The sequence below is a fragment of the Mus caroli genome, chromosome 12 (genome assembly GCF_900094665.2).
Source record: "Mus caroli chromosome 12, CAROLI_EIJ_v1.1, whole genome shotgun sequence".
NCBI lineage: Eukaryota > Metazoa > Chordata > Mammalia > Rodentia > Muridae > Mus > Mus caroli.
This window is the reverse complement of record NC_034581.1, coordinates 21,152,956-21,179,580: the sequence shown is the minus strand read 5'-3', so window position 1 is coordinate 21,179,580 and position 26,625 is coordinate 21,152,956. Positions and strand designations below refer to the sequence as shown.

Below are 26,625 nucleotides of genomic sequence, written 5' to 3'. Positions count from 1 at the left end.
TGCTTGGCACATTCCTCCTAACCATTCACCCTTTGAAAGCTGCCTGAACATGGCTGCTAGGTTGAGAGACATGCTGGAGAGGCTCCTTAAGTCCCCTCAACATGCAGTGCCCAGAGAATAACAATGGAAAAGGAGTCAGCTACTGTGAGAGGGTAGACACTGAGAAGGACACTGTGTCTTCACAAGAAGGCTCAGCAGATGGTGAAGTGATGACAGCTCTTTCTGTGGTTGGGTGACAAACATGGCCCCTGGGGATGGAGATGTCCTTGTCCAACCACAGTTTCTAGACTCTATGGTAGAGCTGATAATAGGTGCAGGCTTCTCTCTCTCTCCCCCTGGAGACTTCCTGGATGGAGACTACTGGTCCCAAGAGCACCGCTGTCCTCTGGAGTCATGGCCTGCAGGATGTTTGCTTAGCCTTCTCATTAGCAGCCATTCAGATGAAGTGCGCCATGCTGGTCCCTGGTAACAGCATCAGCGCAGACTGCTGGGTACACCAGGTACTCCATCTGCACTGACAGAGCAAAAAGTCTATTTTCTTCCTGGTGTAACAGACATGGAGGCGGGGGGGGGGGGGGGGNGGAGTCATGGCCTGCAGGATGTTTGCTTAGCCTTCTCATTAGCAGCCATTCAGATGAAGTGCGCCATGCTGGTCCCTGGTAACAGCATCAGCGCACACTGCTGGGTCCAACAGGTAATCCATCTTCACTGACAAAGCAAAAGGTCTATAATTGGCCTGGTGTAAGAGGCATGGGGGGGGGGGGGGTGGGTGAGGCTAGAGAAGAATACAACCTGTTGGGGCGGGAAACTACAGAAAAGAGGGGTCCTGAGGCTCCGGACAGCCACACGAGGGCTATGGAGAACAGGGCTTCTATCCGTACAGCAGAGCCAAGCCCCAGGTAGCCTAAGCACATGCAGCATTTACCTTGCGCACAGGGTCACCCCTACACAGTCTAGGCTAGGAAGTAGGCAGGTGGGTTGTTCAACTGGACATGAGATCTCTGTAACTTCCAATGCTCCAGGGAAACAGAATGAGTAGGAGCTATTGAACTGATAGATAGAGGAGAGGTTTGATAGACAGATGATAGAGGCCAGTAACAGGTCAATTGATAGGTAGACAAGCTACACATGTGTAGACAATCCCATCACTAAAATGTCATTTCACAGGGGGAACCACAGGGAAGATACAAACAATGGCTACCCTCCTTCCTAAGGCCACCAAGTCACAGAGAGCAAGGTATGAGTCCACCAAAGTTCACTTGAGTTTATTGGGCTTCCTTACAGAGCATCGGTGAGGGACAACTTACAGGAGTGAGGGTGCTCCTTCCACAGGATGCCACACTTGAAAGTCTTCATCCAGGCAGGGATAAAGATGGCTTTTCCACAGCTGCACAGATGAAGCCCCCTCTTAGTCCCCTCCCCTAAATGTATGCTCTAGCTCCTCCATGAGGCCACATGTTATGGGGCAGGTAGTCAGATGAGGGTCCTGTGACTTCCCTACCCATCACTGAAGGGAAATAGTAAGCCCAGCTGGATGATCGTTTGTTGCCTGTTGCAGAGGTGTAAAACAACAACAACAACAACAACAACAACAACAAATCTGTTTTTTCTTTTTCACACCCTGATCCCAGAATAACAACTCTGAGACTAACTCTTTATTATTAAGTGCCTAAGCCATAAACTTTGGCTCATTTTCTGACTAGCTCATAATGTATTTAACCCCTTCAAACTAGTCTGTCTTCCACACGGTTAGTCACCTCTCCTTTGTCCTAACCCACAGCTTCCTCAGCATGTCTCTAGAATTTCCCTTTCTTCTCTCACTATTTCCCACAATCCTCCCTTCTTGCCAGTGTCCCACCTCCTATTTCCTTGTCTCAGTTCATTGGCCATAGGCCTTTTTATTGACAGCTGATGCTTAGATTCTTTCTACACAGAGGACTGTAGAAGTTAGCTCTGGTTCTTCCCCGTAGCCCCATGAATTATTTCCAGAAATAATACTCAGACTCAAAACATATTTACAAATACCTTAGTATTGTTAGGCTCTTTTCTGACTAGAATTGTAACTAAAACGACCCACTTATTTTAACCTACATTCTGCCACGTGGCTGGTCACCTGTGCTCAGGTACCATGCATCCATCACATCTTCCCGGATGACTCCTGTGTCTGGCACTATCCCAGAATTCTCTTTGCCTCCAGAATGTCTCACCTACTGTTCTACAGGCGATGCATCCACACAATACATAAGATATTCTCTCTACAGAGAACAGTCCTGTTCATCTCTATATAACCATATATAGTTATCTCCCATTGTCTCTTTATTTATTCTTTTTATTACGTATTTTCCTCAATTACATTTCCAATGCTATCCCAAAAGTCCCCCATACATCCCCCCATACTTCCCTACCCACCCATTCCCATTCTTTTGGCCCTGGCATTCCCCTGTATTGGGGCATATAAAGTTTGCAAGTCCAATGGGCCTCTCTTTCCAGTGATGGCCGACTAGGCCATCTTTCGATACACCATTGTCCCTTTAATGCATACAGATACATGTAAAGGGTGGGGACCACAAAATTATCCAGAGAAGTTCGTTTGCTTACTGGAGACCCAGGGGGGCTAATTTGGTCTCAGTCTGGGTTTGGGGAGGTGGGAAAGGCAGAGCAATGGTGTCGGTGTTGGTCTGGGTTTGAAGGCCTGAGAACCCAGAGCAGGGATAACCGAGGGCAGGAAGAGAGGCAGATATACCAGTCCAAGAAGAGAGAGTGGATCTCTCCTTCCTTTACTAATCTACCTCTGATTCCAGAGGGCTGGAAGGAGCAAGCCATACTGGTCCACTGATTCAAACACTACTATGTGGGATGTGACTCTCTCATTGTATTTTAGTTAAGGCCACTCGTAGCCTAGACTGGCCTTGAACTCACTATGTACCAAGGGCGACCTTGAACTGTTGACCCTCTTGTCTTCCCCTCCCAAGTGCTGGGATCACAAGTCTGCCTCCATATCCCCAATGCTCATATCTTCTAGAAATGTCAGAGGCTGCTGGACTTGATGCTTTGCCAGATCCCTGGGAAATCTTAGCCCCTGCCCACCCTTTGCCAATTTAGTAACCACATTCATCACCTTAGGCCATACTTCATCTCTAAACAAGACATGCCTTTTCTCTCACAGCCAAAGACAGCCTAATCCCCTCCCCCAGGAGAAGGTGACATCTTTGAGCCATGTATACTCTCTTAATAATCCATACCTTAAAATACTATGTTGTCAAAGTGCGATTCTCAAATACCAACACAAGTCACTACATCTTACATTACATATAGTACGGGAGTAAGCAAGGAGAAAAAAAAACAGAGATTTTCATCAGATGTGGATCTATGCATAGTTTTATTTATAACGATGAGGAATTATGGCTATCATAGTCCTCAGTTTGTGGCTGGTTATAGGTAGTAGCTGCCATTTATATATAAACTACCTTCTATGTGTTCTGTATTTGCTTGGACTGGGCTATATACTGTGGGACTGCGAAAGGCAGCCTATTTTCTGGTTGAGCTGGGTTTAAACCCTGGAGACCCAGCAGATAACTGCTAGGGACAGAAGGTATTTGCCACGCTCCTAGACATCAGGCTCCTGACATGAGTCCTCAGCTCTCCATAATTCTGCGGCCATCAGTCACATAAGGGCAACGCCCCAAGCCCCTCCACAGGTAGAGGATGTGACTACAGATCATGTAGCCTCAAGACAGATCTCCACTTTAATGAGGTACCTAAAGCCCTGGTGGGCTTAGCCAATTAAGCTCTCCTTCCCAGACACCCCTTCCTGCAAAAGGTATTTAACCTCAGGCCCATCCTGAGAAAGGGGGTATAGTTTCACTTATCACAACTCTCCACCATGACAATGTTTTAAAACCATGGGCTGCCTCTTCTTATTGGGACTGCTGTGGGGAACAATGCAGCAGGTCTTCCTCCAAAGAGTCTCCAATGTCTAATCTCCCACAGGAGACCTCTCAGCTTTCTCAACCACAGACTCCACCAAGCCAAGCCGCCTCCCCCCCTCCCCCCGAACCAGAGCTCTCCTCCTGCCCTATTCCCTTCGGCCATGGGCCCCACACTCTGTGCTCAGTTCTTCCACGTCAGTTCTTCGTGCACCAGTGATGCCCATGAACTAGAACCTATCGTGCCTGGTCTCTGTGCGGTCCGGGGACCCACGTGCCAAACTCCAGCAGTTCCCCAGGGGCCTCAGACTGCACTTTCCCACACCCAGAGCGGGGTTTGGCGGCTTCTCACAGCCCGATGCCTGCTGGGTGGCACGAGCAGTCAAAACTCCCACATCCCGCCTGCGCTGGAACACCATTCTAACCCACAATGTTCAGAAAACCCTTTTCGTCCTGAAGAGTATTGATTAACTTTGTCAACCTGATTGGGTGAAGGACCACCTAAGGCATTGATGAGGTGAATCACATCTAGGTGTGTCTGTGAAGTCATTTCCTAAGAGTATTAGTGGAGAGGGGAGCACTGCCCTCAATGTGGGTGTGTCTGAGTAAAATGCTAGGTGATAGCTGTCCGGTCCAGCTCAATGGACTCCTGTGTGTCTTGGTAGAAAGAAGCACGCTTGGCTTGGCATCTGAGACCTATGGCGTCAGCAGGGCACAGAATAACAAGTAGGAACAAATGTTTGGTTTTCATTTCTTTTCAAAAGATTTTAAAGTACTTTATTTTAAAATATTCTGTGTATGTATGTGTGTGTGTGCGCGCATGAGTGCACTTAGCCACAGAGGCTGGAGGAGGGTCTCGAATTCCTTACAGCTGAAATTACACGTGGTAGTAAGCTGCCAGTGTGGGTGCTGGGAACCAAACTTGGGTCCTCCGAAAGAGAGATGCACACTCCTGATGCTGAGCCACCTCTCCGGCTCCTTGTTCTTTTTTGGATACAGGATCTTGTAGCATTGGCTTGACTATCTATGTAACTGAGTCTGACCAAGTCCTGACTCTCTCACTTCCAAGTGCTGTGATTAACAGGCACGTGCCACTGCCATTGGCATTTCATCCTTTGACTCCTTCATGGAAGGAGTCTCCATAGCAGGAACCGTAGCACCTGTCCCTATGTTGACCCAGAGCAAATGCAGCTTTCTGGAGAACCTTGTTTTAGCCCTGTAAGGACAAGGTGGCCTTGTAATGGAGGCGTCAAAGGGACAGTATGCAATTCTACTAAGATAGCCCGTGGGACTGTCAGGAACATGGCGAGACATGAGGATTCTCTGAGCATGGGCTCACTGGGTGATGTCTTTGGCTGTGAAGTGGGTGTTTTGGTCGGAGGCACTGCTGTGTGGAATATCGTGAGAGTAGACAGGGCACTCTGCAAGCACACGGGTGGCAGTTTTAGCAGGAACATTAATCATGCAAGGAGGGTGAAGGAAATCCAGTGTGAATTCCAGTAAGAGCCAAATGCTGTCCCTTCTATGATGGAAGATGGTGTTATAGCATGGTTCAGTGCTGGCCTCTGCTCGTGGTTGACTGGACACTCAGCAGTAGCCATAGCTACATGAGCATTGGGGAGCAGAAGGCTGCTGCTGCTGAGCCAGTGCATAACCTCCATTTCCACCACTGAATATTTTGTTGAAGGTAGGGAGATACCACCATGGGTGGGGAGGCCATGGCCACTGGTGATGGGGAAGCCACATCTCTCTAGCTTAACCTTCTCACATGTCCTCATTCCAAGGTAGAGTCCTGTGTCCCCCGAGCAATCTCTTTACATTAACAACAGTCACCCAGGATGGCTGTCAATCAATCACGGGATGAGGCTCTGCATCTGGTGTCCAGCCAGTGGTTCTGCTGCAACAGAAGCCGTGGCTCCTGCCAGCCCAGACCTAAGAGCTCTGCATCCCAGAACACATCTTCTCCTTCATCATTTTGTCTCTTAAGACCAGATGAACATCATTCTATTTCTTGGCTTGTGCACAGCCACTCTGCTCTGTCACCTGAGTGTCCCCACTCAGTTTGTGCCTCCAGTGTTCACTGCTATGACTATGGTGGTGCAGTCAGCCTCATCTTTAGCTCTAATCCCATTGAAGAGCTCACTCCAGGAGCTCTGATCCCATAGGGTCTTCTCAGTGGTCTTCTTGGAGGACTTGGAGGTGGGTGTCTAAAGTCCAGTCACCTTCTCATAGAGCTGTGATGCTCATTCTGGTAGCTGTTTTTTTTTTTTTAATGTTATATTTGTATTTGATTCAGAGATTTGAAGCATGTAGTAGATACAGGAGTTTGGGACCAGGGAGTCATGTGCTTAGAGTTCAGGATCAGGAGTCATGTGCTTAAGACAGAGGAGACCTGAGCACGGCATGAGATCCCCTCTGAGCACCAGGTTTAACCCTCAGGAGGCAGATGTCAGTGATCAAAGCCTGTCTGCACTGCTGGTGACCTCAGGTGGGATGCGAATGCCACCAACATGGGATGATAGTCACACAGTTCTTCCTGGAGCACATGGAACCAGAGAAATGAAGAACACTGTATACCCTTTCAACACTTCCAAGACCCAGCTAGTTGTTCATGTGCAGAGACCCACTCAGCCTTCCTCTTCGATGCCCTCCCAACTGGGGTTTCTTGCTCCTTGAAACCACCTTTCCCTGAGTGATTCTCTTTAGCCATCGCTGTTCACTAGACAGTTCTTACCTACCGAGCCACTTGGTCCAAGTCCTACCCAGGCTTATTTCTGAACTTAGAAATTTCACAAAACCCTCTGCTTTAGCCTCAAAACTGCCTGGGTTGTCTAAAGGTAGGAAAAGTTACCATCATAAGTTTCTTGAATGCCTAACAGGTAACTGGTGCTGGGGAGGGAGGCTACCTCTTGGGCAATGCCAGGTTCCAAGACATAGGTCAGAGTGAGGAGCTGAGCCAGTACCTGCACTGGGGGCTGGGAGGAAGCTCTGTGGACCCCAAGCTGGACCTAAGCCACTGAGCAACCAGGAGCCCAGGCTGTGGGCCTAAGGACGTAGACGGGGAAAATGCTCAGAAGTCACAGGAACTCTTCCAGGCCAGCTGACTTCATTAATTGCATCCTGTTCACTAAAAGCACATTTTACATGTGGTGGTGCATGCATGTAATTCCAGTGCTGGGGGAACTGAGGCAGGTGGTTTATGAATTCAAAGTCAATCTGAGCTTTCCAAACAATGCTGGGAGTGGCGGGCATGCCTTCAACCCCTTCACGTGGGGAGTTTGAAACCGTCTGGTCTACATTGCAAGTTCCGGGTTAGTCAAGGCAAAGGCAAGGGACGAGTAAAGGAGTTACACTGAATAACAGGAGCCGACATCTTGTGAAATAGACATATAAAATTCAATCCCTTTGGTTTAAAACACATGTTCAATGATACAATTAAAACAAGTAAAACTGATTTCATAAAACAAAATAGAAAATATTGTTATATGACCCGTATCCCGTATCTTAGAAAACCAGCTATTTTGTTCACATACTTCATTAGAATACTTTTTAACCTACGTATACCGCTAACAATCCTACTCATACAAATGACCTATTCTAGTTCCCTGAACCTAAAGAAACCCGCAATTGTATTTCTGTTACAGGATTCATTATAAAATTACATTGTAAAGTTTTGTTTTGTTTTTAAATATTTAACTGTGCACAAAACATTCCCCTGCCACAGTTATGTAAATTCATGAATGCCTTCCAGTTCAAACACACAGCAGCTGATGCTTGGAAGCTCTGAAACATGGCCTTGTAGAATCGGCCCATTTTGGTTTGCATCGCTGGCTCATGACAACAGCTGGGTCTCTGCATGGGCACAGCTGGCCGACACCTGCACACACACCTCATATAGTAGCTGCAGTCCAGTCTTCCATTAGCTCCACTCAGGGTGCAGAAACCCACACGGTGACAACATTCGCAAGAGCAGATGGCTCTGCCACACGAGATGGCTTTTTGCTATGCTAGGGAACACTTGCTTGTGTTTGGGAAAACAGCGTTCTACCTGCTTGGTCCACATTATCAATAATAACTTAACCTCTTCTCTAAGAGGGGTTTCAAGGTAGAGCTTCCTGCTCGCCTTCACTATCTGTACACAGACACCGCATTTATATATTATATATTTATATCAGACATATATGTACACATTTACAGGCAGACCTTCAAAAAGATATTGCACTTATATACAACGCAGCTTTAACAGAGCTAACTTCACACTGTCACTCACGCAAGTTCTTCATCAGAAAGGCAGTCCACATGTCCAAGGAAGTTGCAAGGGAAGGTTCCAGTAATGCACCCTATTTAGTAAACACTGGAGGAGAGGTGGAGGGAGAAGGCTTAGCCCTTTATTGCTGAGGGCTGGGCCCACTCCTCAAGGCAGTCAGAGTTAGACTGAGGTCAGGCGAGAACACAAAAGCCTTAAAGACAAGTTACTGCCTTCCCCTCTCTCGCCAGCCAGTAGCCTGCCACTCTCATGGACACAGGCAGACTTTGACAGGTAGTGGAGCAGGTAACCCTAAGGGTCCCATGGTCTCTTAGATCTGGTACAAAGTTCTTATGCTTCGCTTTCTAAGCACATCAGAAATTCAAACAACAACAACAACAAAACAACACATGGATTTCTATCCCAAAGAAAACATCAACACAGCACGGTATACACAGCGCCATTTCCTACGTGAAAGGTTCCTTCCCTGATATTTAAGGTTCTGCAGGGTAGGTGCCTGGGCTTCTCAGCTGGAACACTTTCACTGAATTCCCACGCCTGGGAGCCGAGCGCTCCCCGCCCCTGCCCCTTTAAATCTCTGTCAGGGTGAGCTTGTACGAGCCACCGGCTTCCTCTATCTGCAGCTGGAAGGTATCCTCATTGGAGTAGTGCTTCACAATGTTGTCGTCCATGTTCACAAGGATCCTGGAGAAAGAGATGGTGTGAGTCCCCGTCATCCTCCCTGGCCGTGGAGCTAGGCTTGGATTTGCTCATCAGCTGACTACTGTCCGGCCGTGACTTGTGGGGACACCCTCCCATGCTGCAGCTGCCTCATCCAAAAGACCGAGAGCCCCCATGGTGCCTGTGGCCAGGACCAGGGAGAACTGGCTAGGGAGGGGACTGAGTAAGGGACCCCAGTGGTGGAAGCAGGTGACAGGAAACGCTGCCCGCTTGATCACTCCTAGCCTAGAGTGTTCACTCACTAAGTGAAACCTGATATGGAAATATAAACCTGCAGAGTATCTGTAGTTCTACACTGCCGAGATTCAGTGGACCTCCTCCTCTCCATGGTAAGCTTTCTGACAAGCTACTCTCGAAGTTTAAACAAAGTAGTTAAAGCTTAACCCTTCCCATCAGACTCATCTAGAACATTCCAACAGATCTAAAAATAGCCTTTTTTTTCTGGGGCCAGAACGATGGCTCAGCAGGTGAAGGTGCTTGTAGCCTAACATGGTGACTGACCTGTGTTCTATCCTTGCTACCTACACAGTAAAAGGAGAGAACTGGCTCCCAAAAGTTGTCCTCTGACCTCCACAAGTGCCCTGTAGCATGGACACACACACACACACACACAAATAAACAAACAAACTAAGATTTAATCTCTAGACAAGAAGCAATTTTCTATATATGTATTCTGAAAACACAGCCCAGGGTAGGGCGCTCAAGAAGAAAGGAAAGGCTGTGGATCAGACAAAAGTGATTTGAGTCACAGCTCCACATCAGCAAACCACGTGATCACAGATGAGCCCTCAGACACCTCACTTCTAAACACTCAAACCCATCTCAAAAACTACGTGAGGGGCACGGACTGTGCTAGCCTAGCACCTGGCTGGTGAGGGGATGAAGGGGCCTGACATCCTTAGTCGGGTTCGTCCCAGTCCCTGGAATGTGGGGCCAGGCGTGGGAAGGGCAAACAGAGATTTGTCTTTTCTTTGAAAAAACAAACCAAGCATAATCTCTAGAGGAAGATCAATATTGAGTAAATGATTCAGTAAAGGCAAGAATGGGAGGCATGGTGTTCCACACCCACACCCTCTACACTGGGGAGGCTGAAATAGAAGGGCTGCCATGGGTTCAGGGTTAGCCTGGGCTACAGCAGGACCCTAAGTGGCTCTTCTGCTTTCTCCCTGTCTTACTGCTTGCCCCTCCCTGGAGGCTTCTGGATGAATGACACTGAGAGCACGTCCCAGCCGTGCTGCAGACGACTGCCTTCAGGGTGCACGGGACACTGGCAGTACTCACCCTTTTTTGCACTTCTTAAATATTTTCCCAATCTTGTCATGGGGGACATCATACTTGTCTGAAATCTAAAAGAACAGAGAATAGAAAGAATGCTGTTGCCGTGGTTATACTCATCTTTCATTTCACCTTGTTTTCTTTTTAAGTCTTCTTTACTTATGTGTATGCGCTAACTAATTTTACATTTTTAAAATTTTGTTTATTTGCTTGTTTGTTTGTTTGTTTGTTTCGAGACAGGGTTTCTCTGTATAGTCCTGGCTGTCCTGGAACTCACTCTGTAGTCCAGGCTGGCCTTGAAATCAGAAATCTGCCTGCCTCTGCCTCCCAACCTCCCAAATGCTGGGATTAAAGGCGTGTGCCACCACCACCCGGCTTTACATTTATGTGTATGTGTTTTGTCCATATGTGTATTGGGGAACCACATGATGCCTGGTACCTGTGGGAGCCAGAGGACGGCACTGGATCCCCTGGGCCCGGAAATTACAGCGGTGTGCCATCATATGGGTGCTGGGAACAGAACTCAGGTCCTCTGGAAGAATGGCCAGTGTTCTTAAGCACTGAGCCATCTCTCCAGTCCTCATGCTCTGTGTGTGTGTTGAGAAGGTCAAGACCCAGATCATATCCTAGGGGAAGGGAACTTCTATTTCCTCCCTAATTAATTCAGATGTCAACAAGTCACCTGACTGGAAGAAACATCCATAGCTAGGACCCCATGAGAAGAGGGTATGGCAAGGCTTGGCTTTGTGACTCAGGGGCCTGTGTTCACAGAGTGGATCTGGTTTCCTGTGCAAATTCCTTGTTCTTCTGCGGAATCTGTTCCACCCAGGAGCCAGTAAAGCTTCAGCTTTGCCACTCAAGCCAGTGTGCACCAGGCCTACTCTGTGCAGTTTGTGGTGCTGGTCTGAGAAACGTATTCATCCTTGAGAGTCATGGAGATGGCACACAGATATGAACCCAAAGTTTGTGTCATCTTTAAGGAATGCAGAAGCCAACTTGGTGGGCATGCCTGTAATCTTAGCACTCAGGAGGCTAATGCTGGAAGACCACTGAGTTGAGGCCGCTCTATCCAGGAAGGGTCCCCCTTGAGGGATGCTGGGACCCACTGTCACCTCAATTGATTTATGCTCCTTCACTGCACTTTCTGTATCTGAAATCTTATCGATGAGTTTCCTGCTTATTCTATTTCCTGCTGTTTTCCCAGCTGGGCAATCTACTCCATGGTACTGTGCCATTACTTGGTGGCTCCAGTGCCCACAGTGGCACCTGGACAAAGCTGAGTGTGGTTGTCTGAAATCCCAGCAACAGGGAGTCTGAGGCCAGAATGGACTATATAGAAAGTTCTATATTAGCCTGGACTACATACACAGTGAGGCCTTGGCTTTTATTGGTTTGTTCTTAAAAGGTTTGTCAAGAGGCTTCAGCACACCACAGTTGTCAAAGGGAGCAGAGGGACACTTCTAGCTCAATTTCAACTGTGCATCACTTTGACATTAAAATGATTTATAAAGGGTTTATGGTTGGAAAATGTCAGGGCACATCACTGATGCTAGGATTCTGGCCAAGACAAGTCAGAATGGAAGCCCAAAGGCACCTCCTTCCCGTGAATCTCCTACTGACACCCCAACAGGGACATGGGCTCGGCTGAGTGCAGCCTCTGCCAGCTCCTGGGATTGGAGGTCACACCTGTCCATCTGCTCAGCTCTGCATGGTTGGCAGAGACACGGAGGGAGCAGAGGCAGGCTGGGAGCTGGAGTTTGTTTTGAGACAGCCTTGTCTCTAATTCTGTTTCTGCCCTGGCTTCCCAAGTTTTAGAAATTATAGATGGTGCTGCCACGGCCAACTGTTTATGGATGACATTTCTAAGGTTTTACTATTGTCAACTTCTAAGTGGTTTGCTACTTGAATTTTCTTTTTAATCAAGAAGATCAAAGTTAAACTCTCCCATCCCACCCCCAGGGCTGTCACAAATTCACTGAATGTGGCAGAGTGTTATATGACAGAGTGATTCACCTATCAACCCCAGGCCAGTCACAAGGGACAAGACAGACCTGCAGTCAATCGAGGATGCCCAAGGCAGGTCAGATGCAGGCAGTGCTACAAGCATATGCAGAGCACGGCTGGGCCAAGAGGCCAAGGCACCAGCGGGACAGAGAACTAGGGCTGTGTAAGAACTGCTCCAGCGGGATGCCGTGAGGCTCTGCGGAGGACCTCCTACTTACTGCCTCCATCAGGCCCTTCAAAGACGGTGTCTTGAGCATCAGGGCGTCGAAGACTTCTTCTGACTCCTTTCGGACATAGAGCAGCACTACGGTGATTTGGGGGATGGAGAGGACAGTTAGTTCACATGAGCATGAAAACAGACCCCAGGTACTGGTACCATAAGGGACAGCAATATAGAGCACCACAATGTGAGCCCTAGGATCTAACTGCAGCTTCCCCTGCACACCGCCTCCCCGAGTCCTTGGGGTGGTGAAGCCAGATCAGCCATGTCCATGAGCTCACGGCTGGCTTAGCATTCCCACGTTCATCTCCGGCAGCCAACGCACCTCTCTTGGGTTCTTCTGTCCGAGTCAGCTTAGCAGGAGGAGGAACTCCAAAGTCATCTTCGGTTCCGAATGGCCCTCTTTTCAAGACAGAGCTGTGGGTGAGGCAAAGCAGAGTTAGGTCAGGCGTTTCGATTCCGATTAACTGCACAAGCGGGAGTTCTTCAGAGCACCACTGTACTCTAGACTCAGACTCCGTTCATTCCAGAAAGGTAGGCAGGCTACTTACAGAGAAGAGCACTAAGACCTCAGAGAGACATCTAGGGTCCTGTCCTGGATGCTACACACTACCTCTCCTATGGGGAACCAGAGACAAGGACCAGGGGCTGCTCCAAGGAACAACAGCTCAAAGTAATAGGGGCTCCATCAGTGACTTCCTGTGACTGGGCACAACTTGAAATGAGAAATGGAGTCCTGTCTGATATAAACACTGAGAAAACTGGAAGTCTGGAGGTAAGTGAGACAGACATTCACAGGGTACAGTGCAGTCTCCACAGCACCCCCCCCCCCAAAAAAAAAGGGAAGAAATCTAAGCAGAGAGGCTCAGTCACGTGGTCACCGTGGCACAGGAATGGGATGAACTGAGCTGGGTGCCAAGGGGAGGTGATGTCTGAGGACAGTGGTGCTGATGCACACAACTGCAGTACATGGCAAGGCCTCAACGAAGATGCCCTGAAGGTTAAGTTAAACCACGTTGTTTCAGACTGGGGTGGTTAAAGAGACACCGCCATGGGAGGCTCTGAACTGGATCTGGTCTTGCTTAATGGTGTTACTGTGCAGCCGGTGAGACCTGAACAGAGTCTGCAAACGAGTAGACTGATCTCCTCCACACTGCGGGATACAGGCCAGGTCCTTGTTTATAGGAACTCAGCAACGGTGGGCTCTGGGTTGGCTCTTTATTCTTCTATTGGAAAGAGGGTCTCTCTATAACATGCTGGCCTGGAACTCACTGTGCAGCCCTGGATGGCCTCAAACGCACATCCTTCCGCCTCCGTTTCAAAAGTGCTAGGATGGCAGGTATTCCTACACTTGGCTGAGAAACGTATGCTTAAACAGCTAGGAGGAAAGCAGGTTCTTATTGCATCTCTATGGTTCTGTATGTTTGAGATTACTTCAAAACCAAATGAATTTATCAGGGTGAGACAAAGAGGGACCTTACCCTTCACCTTCCAGTTCTTCAGAGGGGAGGGAAAGGACCTAGAAACAAACACACACAGAGGTTGTTATCCAAACACATTTGAATATCTCAGAACTTATGTAAATTAGTCCTAAAACAGATCACTTTAAATGTGACCAGCCTAACAACAAAGACACAATCTCCTTCTGAAAGACACAATCCAGTAGCCGTATCTTTCAATGCCCAGATTTTTACAGCTTTCTTCCACTTTGCTGGCCCCAGGCTGGTCTCTGTGAATGTGGACCAAACCTGAGGGAGGCTGGCTGATCTCAGCATCTAGCGAGATGATGCCCCACTCATTCATGCACCCACTGTGTGTGGCTATTTCTGCAACAGCATGTGAAAGAGCCCACAGGACACAGAGACCGACAAGTCTCCAGCATCCACTGGTCCCGGCCCCTTCCCCTTCACAGACTCCAGCTTGCCTCATTTCTATGAGGCTGCTCGCTAGAATCACAGGTTGGCAACACCTCTGAAAACTCTAGTTCTTACACTTCTGCCCAGTGAGCGCATGGCAGGGTCTCCTTTGTGATATCCACCTGATCTTAGTATAAAAAGAAAAGCCATTCTCTTAAAACTCCTGTACCACAGAGCAGGGTGCAGCTAGTTTTTAAATTTAGCATGAGTTAACGGGGTGGTGGGGGTGGAGGGGTGGCAAATGCCTTTAATCCTAGCACTTGGAAGGCAAAGCAGGCAGATCTCTGAATTCAAGTCCAACCTGGTCTAAGACAGCCAGGGTTACATAGAGAAACCCTGTCTTGAAAAATTAAAACAACAGCAATAAGAATGATAATAGTAAAATTTAGTCCAAGTTGCTAAGCCATGGCTGTAGGGCACATGTTGATGACATCTATCGATGGGGACTACAAGAAGAGGGCCTTGGGACACAGGTGTCACCCAAGCTGAACTTACAGACTACAGATTCAAACCCCAATTGTGATGCTATTCTTAACACTTTTCCATGAGCTACAACATGAACGAATACAAGGGGAACCCAGGTGACAGATGCGGCATTGCGCATCACGCCGCCATGACTGACGGTCCCAGGGAGCTCAGTAACTGGTTAAGTGCTACTGTGGTCTGACGTTATGAAAAAATGGCACAGAGCTGCTTTTGTGCCAAGCCCAGCAGCCTCTCCCGGGAGGCTGGCTACCTACATGACTGCCCCGCTGCAGGTTGGTAAAATGCACGTCAGGAATGAAGAGGACAGGCTGAGTGTCGAGATCCAGGAAGGGCTTGAACACTGTGATGTCTGTCCGTTTGTGCGAGGGAAGCAGCTGCACTTTAACGTCAGACACTGGGGAGAAAAAAACAGAAGCCAGCAAGAGATTATAGTTATGGGTTAGTCAGGTGTGGTGGTACATGTCTTTAATTCCAACATGTAGGTGTCAGAAGCTGGTCTGTCTCTATGACTTGGAGGCCAGCCTGGTCTATAAAGTGAGGTAGAACCAGCATCCAAAAAGCCTGAGCAGGGGATAGCCCACCCCACGGGCCTGCAGTTCTCATCTGCACAGCAGCAGAAACTCAGGGCTCTCGCCATGTCAGCACCACCCCTGGTCTAGCCTGCACTCTTCAGGGCACAGTAGGCCACCATTAGGCATTCCCTGGGAACTGGGGTCAGCACACTTGCCTTTTCTCTTGCTCTGTTTTCGTTCTTCATCCCGAATTTTCCTTTCAGCTCCCTGCAGACAAAGGAGACAAGAGTCTAGTCAGATCTCTGGGAACTACTCTGCTCTCTTCTCTATGGCAGTGAGTACCAGCATGGGCTTGCCACATCCGTCTCCTCTTAGAAGTCCATCTCTCTCATTGAAGTACATCATTAGCTTGTACGGAAATGTCATATGGGAAACTCCTTTTGACAATTAACATGTCCAATTACATTTTAAAAATGTCTTAAAATCATTTCTAACTACATGAAATCAATACCATCAAACATCTATTTTAAACACAAATAAACTGAAATTCCTCTTCATAACAGATGAGGCCAGGTTAAAGGGAAAGTTTAGAGAACATGGTAGCACATCCCGATGCCCACCAAGGTACGGGTGCTTTCCCCCTACCTCACAGCAAAGAACCAGGAAAGAAAAAATGAAAGTTGGCAATGTGAATATTCCATGTAGCAAATGTTATCACAGAGAGGGTGGATCTATGCAAAGTCATGGTGCCTGTGACAGTAACAATCAGGTGTCATTCACAAATGCAAAGATGACACGAGACGTCGTGGTGCTCTGTGTCCTATAAAAGGACTTATTTGTGCCATGTGTATCAACTGGTGAGTAGCAGTGGCATGCAACTGAACCACGACCTGAAGTGGGATAGCATTGAACACATTAAGTGTAGCACCGATCCATGCGGCTTTGCTGAGTGATGAAGTCTCTGCATGATGAGGATGCCTTCGCAGTGGCCCAGCCGGGTTGGAACTGTTGGCTTAGGTTTCTGTTAAATACACTCTTGATAGGAAGGAGGAAGTGGAGGGCCTCTCACTGATCTTTGGCATCACTACATGAGAAGGATCAGGTTTGAAAGCAGAACACAGACCTCCTGCCTGCCCTAGAAGGTGCTAAAGCACAGCATGGTGGACGAAGCCTGCTTATAATTGCTGTATATGGGGCTGGAGAGATGGCTCAGCAGGTAAAGTGCTTGCAGGATAAGGGTAAGGAGTAGAGTTCAAATCCCCCAACCCCACGTAACTGTGGGTGAGCACTGCAGCCCTGCCTACAACCCCAGTGACCTGAGGTCAGAGACAGTGCATCCCTGGAGTAAGAGTGGCTCACTAGAACTGCCAAATTGGTGATCTGGGTTCATAAGAGCCTCTGCCTCAAAATATATGGTGGAAAATGAACAAAGGAGATATCTGACATCAAACTCTGGCCTCCCCACATGTCTGCACACATACAGCCTCTCACATGAGCACCCACACACAAATAAACAACAACCTAACTGTAACTTCAGTTAGAAGAGAAACCACACCTCCACCCCAAAGGCAGCTACACCAAATGTACTATCAGCCGTATCCAGAAAGAATAACAAGGAACTCAGCTCCTGCCAAGATAGAGACTCACGCTCTACTCTGGAATGATGGAACCTTGCTAGATTCAGGAAGCAAGCATTCCGATGGCTGCCGCAGAACAGGAGGGAGCAGGGCAGGCCCTTTCCGTGCAGGCCCTGGTGCCTCCAGGGTCCCAGCTGAAGAGGAGGAAGGACAACAAAGTACTAAGGAGAGACAACCCTGAGAGCTGAGCAGCTTCCAGGTTCTCGGGTGCAGAGGTGAATACACCCTAGCAAGAGAAACACCGCCCAAAGTGCAGGATAAACATACCGTCTGTTCTCACCAACTGGACTGGAAAAACTTTCCTCTCAGGAAAACCCTGCTCACGGGTGCAGAATAATTAGCCTAACACAGTATGGCTGCAGAAAAGCCTATCAGATCAGAAGGTGACATCTGAACGAAGCAAACCGTTTCCAAGAAACTTAATGGCATCTCAGGGCTAATCTGAAGAAGAGTTCCAGGAATAAAAAAAAAAAAAAAATTACCTACCTCCCAGCAAGGCAAAAGACAAACGGTTCAGTACCCAGCAAGACAGTCAAGTAGTCTCCAAACAGGGAGGGAATCAAACCACCGAGGGGACCCAGGCCCAGACATTGAGCCAGTGATGTGACTTTAGCCCATACGTTCAAGGGCTATGGAGAAACGACCCCTGGGCTCAGAGTGGGGCTCAGTGGGGCAGCCACTGCCGAGTGTGCATAAGGCTCTGTGTTTGCGTCCCAGGACCACAACAGGAACCACGCAAATCAACAGACGACAGCAGCATCACTACCAACAGCAAAACAAACCCTTAGCTTGCTAAGTAGAGACGTGACCTAAAAAGGGTCCAGTCTCAACTTTTAGGGATGGAAACTGCCATGTCAGAGATGCAAGCACCAATGGACGGAGCTCAGCTCACCAGTGGACGGCCACAGGTCAGCAAACCCAGGACAATGGAAGAAACTACCTGAAATGAGGTAAGAAAAATCAAACCATAACAGTAACAATAGGCCATGGGTGAAACTCAAAGCATCACAGGTACAACTGGAGAACCCGAGGGGAAGGAGCAGGCGTGTCTGAAGAAACAACAGGCAGACCTGTTCCAAACCCAATGACAGCCATAAACACATAAACGCTCAGAGAACTCAAGAACGTGGAGCCTCATCAGATTCAACTCTTAGCACCAGTGGAAGAGAAAAACCTTGGAAAGAGTTATAGACGGGGAGATCATACGCATAGAAGAGACCTGGGTGGCTGCAGCCTCGCCAAGAGTACCAGCTCCAAGTCCGTGCAGCATCCATGAACGGACAGCCGGACCTTACACCAGCACAGGAGCCTAAGGTGAGACACTTCGCATGCAGAAAAGCTGAAGGATTCAGTCCTAGTTCACAGATACTGCACGATGTTAAAGAAAGTGCTGGAACAGCACGGGGACATCTGACCATAAGCTCTTCGGACCTCTCTCTCACCATCGCCTACTGGGAATGTGCTCAGTCACAGCAGGGCTTGTCCCCAAACATTAGCCTAAAGGCCCCACAGCCTGTCAGGGCTAAGAGGACTGTGACCCTGAGGGAGACTGACTTCGGTGGGGAGTGAATGGGATGGCAGCAGAGGCCTTAATTAAGCTCAGGGGAACAGACAGGAGGCCCAGGAGTTCAAGGTCAGTCTTGCCTGTATAATGGGCATGAACAACATGTGGCAAGGAATGGGCCAGGAGACATACAAGCTTCTGGAAAAGCAGCCACCCAAGCTCCAACGTTAGAAATCCAAATGCTGCCCTCATTTTCTCTAAGAATGTGCTGAGTGGCTACACTCCTGAAAGAGGAAACGCTGTCATTTATCAAATGGCATTAGCAGTTAAGCAGCTCACGACAAAGAGACAACAAAGTGCAACTTCCTTTGGAAAGAAGTATACTGTGGGTTCACCAAAGGAGACTCCAAAGTGCCTTACCTCAGGTTTCTGACTACAGGTTGAGACCAGCCTCACAAAGTGAGTCGTGAGAGCCAGGAGAAGGTGCCCGAAAGGCAGAGCGTGGCAAGCCGGCCAACCAGAGTCAGGGATGCAGGTGGGCAGCAAAGAGCCCAGGGCTTATGAAAAGTAAGCCTTCAGGGTACTCAGAAAATGAGGGCCCGGATTCTCAAGGGTGCACAGGGACATTATTAGTCAGGAAAGATGTAACGGAAACATCACATGTGGGGAAAATGTTTGAATAAAGCTGCAATTTCTCTAGTGTTATAAAAAGAGCACAGACGTTCTGATAGCTCCTACTACGGTGTTTCTGCTTTGGCTTTGAGACAGGTCTCTGTGTATAGCCCAGGCAGGCCTCCACCTCCTGATTCTCTTGGCCTTTCAGGGGCTGGTGCCACATGCCTGGATCGTCAGGGTTTCTTGGGCTCCAGAGGAATGTGGTCAGATGGGAAGAGACTGGCCTAGGTCAGAGGTACCGGTGCCCACAAGTTGTGACTCACAGTTTCCAAGTGTGGGCCACGGGAAGCACCTGGGTTCTAGTAGTCCCCACACCTGATCCTGGGGCTGGAGAAGGGGCAGGTTACATGGCAGGGGGGAGGGAAGGCTGGAGGTGATCACAAGGGACCAGGAGGTGGAACAATCAGAGGCGGTCTAAAGATGCAGAGAAGACAGTCCTGAAAGGAATGCTGCACACAACTTCAATGTTGGCCCAGTAACTCTGAGCTTTAAACCACTGAATTTGTAAAAATTTGGGCTGGGCTCAGTGGTTAAGAGCACTGACTGCTCTTCCAAAGGTCCTGAGTTCAAGTCTCAGCAAACACATGGTGGCTCTCAACCATCCGTAATGAGATCTGACACCCTCTTTTGGTGTGTCTGAAGCAGCTACAGTGTACTTATTAATAATAATAAATAAATCTTTGGGCCGGAGCAAATGGGGTTGACTGGAGAGAACAGGGCCGACCAGGATGAGCAGAGGTCCTAAATTCAATTCCTGGCAACCACACGAAGGCTCACAACCATCTGTACAGCTACAGTGTACTCATATACATAAATATAAGTAAATAAATCTTTTTAAAAAACTCATTAAAAAAATTGTGAAAATCTGTAACAGGTGGAGACTCTGGCCTGCAGATGTATTCAATCTGACAGGCTGTTGAGAAAGCTCTCTGACCTGGAAGGTTCCAGGCGCCCTCCAGTGGTCAGATACAACAGCCCTACCAGAGTCTCCAGGACTTGACAGGAAACCTTGGCTCTGCACCTGGCGAGTGAGTTTCCCAGGAAGAAGGAGCTGCAACATAGAGATTTGGGGGATGGCCTGCCAAAGAGCCTTCAGGGCAGCGAGTCAGGTGATCAACACAGTAGGTCTTGATCTGGGCCCAGGACTGGGGCCACATCCTTTACCGGACACAACCACCAAGAAGAGCATAGAACCTACTCAGTCGTTTTTAGTTCAGTGTTTCCCGTTCCTTCTACAGTGCTGCTCTTCCCACAGGGGTAAGACAGTAAGCACCCACGAGAGGTTAGCTGCTCTATGTGCAAGGATGAGCCCACCTCACGTGCTCTTCCCTGAGCCCGCTGCTCTCTCACCTTGTCGCAGAAGACCTTTATCTGGCAGTAGGCCCGGTGAACCGGCTTGTTGCTGCGGTTGTTATAGCTGTATGTGTCGATTTGAATGTTGAGCGGCAAGCCCTTCACACCCTTCTGAGAAGAGAAATCTGTGCTCAAGCAGTTCACAGAGATGAAGACCTGTGAAGAAGAGAAGGCTCCGTGAGGGGCAACTCCAGCAGCTGGCCAGGCCTGGCCTTGCAAATGCTGACATGACAGACACTTGAGACTCTCCTGAAAGCCGCCATTTAGAGGCAGCGAAGGACTCTTCTAGAGAGCAGTGAGTATAGGCATGCAGAGGAAGAAGGAGCATGCAAGCTCTGTTTACTCCCAGGGTGGCTCTTGGGTATCAGCCAGGACAGTGGACAATGTGGCTGTCATGGCTGGTGTCATTTTCCTGGGACACTGTAAAATGTCTCCTGGCTGCTGGGGACAACTCTGGAACTACCTGTACCTTTGGTGTCACCTTTTATGATAGTTTGTAGCAGCCTGTGTACTTTTAAAACAAAAGCTGGGGTCTCCTAGTCTATAGCTTGACTATAAAATTCCAGCAGAGTTCCCTTGCAGTACAGCCCACTTATACTAAAATGCCTTCATTTCTTTCTCTTGGAGGTGGCTGGTTATAGAATCACATTGGGCCAAGTCCTCAGAGAATAATTTAATTCCAGTGATGTCTAAGACATTCTTTTCTGGGTAGCCTTTCATAATTTAACTATAATCTGGATTCACCACATGTTTGGGTAGCCCCTGCACTTGGCAAAGTTTTTCACAGGCTCTAATTATTATGCTGGCCTACTGAACAGTCACAAAAACACCACCACATTCCTCACTGAAGGAGGCGCCACAGAGATGTGGTTGAAACATATAGAAGCCATGAAGACAATGTGCTGGGTTGGGAAGCCTTTATAGAAGGAGAAGACAGTAACTGAGTAGGCCATCAGTGGCCACACTTCCACCAGGCAGTCACAGGGCACCCCAGAGAGCAGCGGACAGGTACTGAGGCACCTGTTTGTTTCCTTTCACCAACATCTGAAGCACCACTGACCCACACAGATAATTTTTATAGACTATGTCACTAAGCCCAGCGGGGTCGGTGGCCCTTGAGCCACAGACCAGATTCTCTTTTTTGAAGAGGAGGCTGGAGGGTGGCTCACCTAGCCCCACCCCCTGTCCTGTCTCCCGTATGTTCAGTCGCCCCATGTTCACTGTCTAGTGGGTTTCCTCTAAGGGTTAAGCAAATGGAGACACCCAGTCGGTGTGGTACAGCAAACTGTTACTCAGTGCAGACGGTGCAGCTTTGTGTGGTTGGTGAACATGCTCCCCTCCCCACTTTCATGGTTCTGTGCTTGAAGATGTCTAGCATGCTCAGTGCTTTTGATTTCCCAGGCCACTGTGGGCTTGGAATTTATGTATGGACACCATACAGTAAATAGTATGTGAGTCAGGTTTTTGTTTTTTAAATGGGGAGTTTCAGAGATCCAAGACCCTTGTATCCAATGACCAGGACTCCTTCCAATGACCAGGCCCCACCAGTCAAGGGCATCAGCCCTGGGTTGTAGATGAGTATGTGGTGGGGCCTGTGTGCTCTACAGGGGATCGAATGGAAGAGAAGCAGGACACAGAGCGAATTAGCCCCACTGTAACAAAGAGCCAGTTCTAGGCTATATGGCTATAGGACATACTCCGTCTAAGTGGAGAAAGACCGGACATCCTAAATAGACAGGGAAATGTCCAATTACAGATCTGAAGATCACCCCTATCTTATTTTCTCACCAACTCTCCCCAGATCTTTCTCACCATCCCTAGGCACTGTTGGTCCCCTCTCTGCTGATCTGACCCTGCCAGCTTCCTTACTGATCTGCTCAGGTCCTCCCCAGGTCTGCAAGGGTCCCGTCGGATCCTGTCCTCCATGTAAAGCTTGTCTCTTCAGACAGGCTCAGGCAGATGCCAACACTCATGCTCCGGAATGGGACCGGGCTGGGCTTGGTTGGTACGCACTACCGAGCTATCCCTATGTCTTCCAGAAGAGGGCGCTATCCTTCCACATTTGAAGCCAGACCTGCTAGGGCTGCCCCAGGCAGAAGGAGGAGCTCATTCCGGGCTTTCCTACCACGGTGGAGCAATCACAACCACCCTATCCCACACACAGACTGTATCCTCTGACTGGAGATCTGGATGGAGGGTGCCCAGGTGTGCCCCTTCCTCTAGACTGTTCACACCCAGGCACTGTGCTATCTTGCTTCTAAATACTTTTCTAATCATTTCCAGTAAATAAACAAAATTACTTGACTTAAAAAAAAAAAAAAAAAAAAAAAGAAAAAAAGAGGGGCTGGAGAGATGGCTCAGTGGTTAAGAACACTCACTGCTCTTCCAGAGGTCCTGAGTTCAATTCCCAGCAACCACATGGTGGCTCACAACGGGATCTGATGACCTCTTCTGGTGTGTCTGAAGACAGCTACAGTGTACTCATATACATAACATAAATAATAATTTTTTTTAACAAGTGTGTGTGTGTGTCCACCTCAGGTGTTATCCTTTGAAATACCATTGAGTACCTTTGAGACAGGTCTTCCATTGGCCTGAAGCTCAGCAATTAGGCTAGATGGGATGGCCAGGGAAGGCCAGGCACCTCTCGTTTCTGCTTCCCCAGCACTGGGATGACAAAGGCACACAACCACACCCAGCTTGGTACAGGAGGCCAAACTCAGGTACTCGTTCTTGCAAGGCAAGCATTTACTGACTGAGTCACTTTCCCGGCCCCTGCTTTCATTTTTTTAAAAAAAGACTTAAGTCTAGATGCGCAAGCAGGAAGTGGCTCACAGGATTTCTGAACTGCTTTGCAGAAAGATCTGTGCTTTGACTTGATGCCTTCTTGTACATATTTAAAAGAATGTTTTATATTAATCTGTAAATATGCACATGAGAGACAGCAGACAGTCTATAACAGGGGCCATTGAGATGGTTCATCAGGTGAAGAGAGGGCCTCACTAGGCTTGATGACCTGGGTCACACAGTGAAAGGTGAGAACTCTGACCTCCACAAACATGCTGTGACATATGCACACACACACACACACATGTAAAGAGAGACATAGAACTCTGAAAGGGGAAAAATAAAACTAATAAGAAAAAAAGTTTTAAAAGAACTTTGTAAACAGTAGAAGTCATTTACTAAACCACTGAACATTTTACCTTCCAGTCAGATGGAAAATCTAAGCCTTTGTCATTCTGGGCCATGTGGCACAATTCCCAACTCAAAAATGGCTGCCTGGGAAAGTACACTCTAGCTCACCAATTCCAGGAAGTCTCTGACCCAAAGAGCCATTCCCCTGGCAAGAGGATTTCACAGTAATCCAACCCAAATCTGCCCTCCCCTTGATCCCCCGCTTCAAGTCGGGCTCAAAGCAGGAGCAGATGCCAGGATCAGCCTGAGTGCAGAGCCTGAGGGGAGTGCTGCCTCACACCCTCGCTCCCAGGCCGCATTCAGAAGCATCTGCTTCCTCATTAGGAAAGGGCTTCCCAACTTAGGAGGCCTCACAAGTTATCAGGAAGGCTGACTCATTCTAACTGGGCCTCCTCCATCAGATGGACACAGACACACCAGTGAGTGGGGCCAAGGGAACAGATGCACACGGTGTGAAGGACAGCGAAGACCTCCAAGAAAGCTGCATGGCTCTTACGACAGCTCATGCAGTAGCATCGTGGAAGAATACACTGGACCGTCATGGGCATCCTGGGCTAAGCCAAGTGGTACCCATGCTAGTTTAGGCATTCACCAAAGGCTAGCAAGAAGGGCAGCTTCTCCCCTACCCTCTCCTTTCTTCTGGGCAGGGTAAGGTGCTCGACAGAGGCAGATTTGATCCGAAAATCAAAGCAACCAAGAGTTCCACCAGCTCTGCCCAGTAACTAGCACTGTAACCTGGGACCCTGCTGTCATATGACCAGCCAAGGCAGAAGAGCTCCTGCCTCCTGTGATAGTCTCTGTCCACAGTGGATGAGGAGGGTGAGCCCCAAACCTTACTGCCATTACTGCTGATAAAATGATTTGAGTAATTCAGTACCAGCCTAGCAGCACTCAGGAAAACCTGAATTTGGTTCACAACTAAAACCTGGGTGTGACATCGTGGACTGTAAGCCCAGTGCTGAGGACGCAGAGCCAAGGGGATACTTGGAGTTTGCCTATCCTTACCAACCGAGATGAGAGTTGGTGAGCTCCAGATTCAGGGAGAGACTGTCTCAAGATTTATGGTGGAAAGTGACAGAGGGCGAAGCCCAGTATTAACCTCTGGCTTCCACACACATGAGCACACATGTACACATAAACACACACACACACACACAAAGAAATACATAAACATACATACATTTACCAGTCTACTTCCTATAAATACTGTTACTTTAAAAGATGTAACGTCATTCAACTTGGCCTGGGAACTTGGTAGACAGAGCACTCTCGCCTCCTTCCTCCTCCCCACAGACACTTTAGGGAACCACTGTCCACAAAAGCCCTGGGAGCTTCTCTCTCCAACACTGCTTTACACCACAGCCATGTAGGACCGCTCATGTCCCCAAACCCACAGGGACAGGCCATGTGGCTGGGGATTTGGGACACCTCAGCTTGGGTGGTTCCGACACCAAAACCACCTTCAGGTGTTCCAATTGGTGCTCACATGACCAACCAGGATGATACTTCCCTGTAAAGGGACTGGTCTCCTACACGCCAGCATGCGTCAGTGCACCAAAGGTCTCCTTTAGCTTCAAAGCTTGAAGATTATAAAACCTGTCTTAACACGTGATTTCTTCCTTGAAGAGTTCAGTTCCTCTTACATGCATTTTTAATTGAAAAAGTATTTTGCACAGGCAATGACCTATGAAGTAGGAATATTCACTATCCACAGATCCTGCTATTCCATGAGGTCATATCTGTCCTCAGGTACTCAAAGTTGTTAAGAAATTTTCTCAGGATTAACAGCTCTGTGTGAACCCCATGTGCTCTAGTTGTGACTCTGTGCTGTATGGTACGTGACCTTTTGAGATCACACCTCTGTCACCTCTGGGAAACGTAAGTGGTTTGTTTTTGTTTTGGTCTGTTGTTTGTTTAGATAGGGGCTTTCTGTATAGCCTTGGCTGTCCCGGAACTCACTGTGTAGATCAGGTTGGTCTCCATCTCAGAGATGCATCTGCCTCCCAAGTGCTGGCATTAGAAGTGTGCACCACCACTGCCCAGCCAAAATATGTTGGTTTTGGGTTTTTGTTTTTTCACTTATTTGGGGATTCAACCCCAGAGCCTTCTGCACAAGAGTCAAGGGTTCTACCATTGAGCTACAGTCCCAGCCCTTGCATATGTTTTTAATAAAAGAGAAGACATAGAGTGTGTGCTTTCATAGGTCAACATTTCCACTTTCAATAAGCTGTCCAGTCTGGGCTTGAGAGGTATCGCAGAGTCTTGGAGCCACGGCAACTCTCTGTCAGTCTAGCTATACTCAAAGGGCTGAGGGAGAACTGAAGGAAAAGATCAACCCTAGCTGTCTCTACGCTTAAGGAAGTGGCAAGACAGCCATACACATAAAGGAATTTAGAAAGCGATCGAGTCCACATGCTGAGTGAGTAAGAATGGACCAAAGCAACCAAATCTGTATAAAATAAGCATTCCAAGAGTTCTTCTGAGGCAGACAAATTCCCTCTGTTGCTATGATCACCAAAGTCTCTCACAGAAGCCATCAGAGGGATAGAGAGTGAGATGGACAGTTACACACCCAGTGTCTCCTCCACAAAACAAGTGTGGATGCACCTGAGCGCGCGCAAGCACACACACACACACACACACACACACTCATGCACGCACGTACCACTTCCAGTTCTGCTCCTGCTAAATCTTCAAACAGACTGACTAACACGTTCCCTTCAGCAGAGTGCTGGGGTGGGGGAAGTCTCTGCTACGGAAGGAACCTTCGATGCTAACTTTTCTGTTTCTACACTTCCTTGCTACTTCTCTTGAGGAAAAAGTATGATGTTATTCAACTAAACAAAACATTAATCACAAAAGATTGCAACTAAAGTTCCCACCCAAAATAGTTATAAGGGAAAAAAGGAACCTAACCACAAAAATCAGCTAC

General features: G+C 48.3%; 1 protein-coding gene across 1 annotated transcript in view; it reads right to left on the bottom strand.

Moving 5' to 3' along the window:
* Positions 1-8,129: 8,129 nt before the first annotated feature.
* Positions 8,130-26,625, bottom strand: part of Grhl1 (grainyhead like transcription factor 1) — a 39,631-nt gene continuing 21,135 nt past the window's right edge. The window contains exons 6-13 of the mRNA XM_029484316.1: positions 20,493-20,651; positions 15,542-15,593; positions 15,069-15,208; positions 13,894-13,931; positions 12,738-12,829; positions 12,411-12,496; positions 10,195-10,259; positions 8,130-8,877 (exon numbers count right to left, since the gene is read on the bottom strand). Of these exons, the coding sequence (XP_029340176.1) occupies positions 8,763-8,877; positions 10,195-10,259; positions 12,411-12,496; positions 12,738-12,829; positions 13,894-13,931; positions 15,069-15,208; positions 15,542-15,593; positions 20,493-20,651 (747 nt within the window). The 3' untranslated portion in view covers positions 8,130-8,762. The remainder of the gene's footprint in view (positions 8,878-10,194; positions 10,260-12,410; positions 12,497-12,737; positions 12,830-13,893; positions 13,932-15,068; positions 15,209-15,541; positions 15,594-20,492; positions 20,652-26,625) is intronic.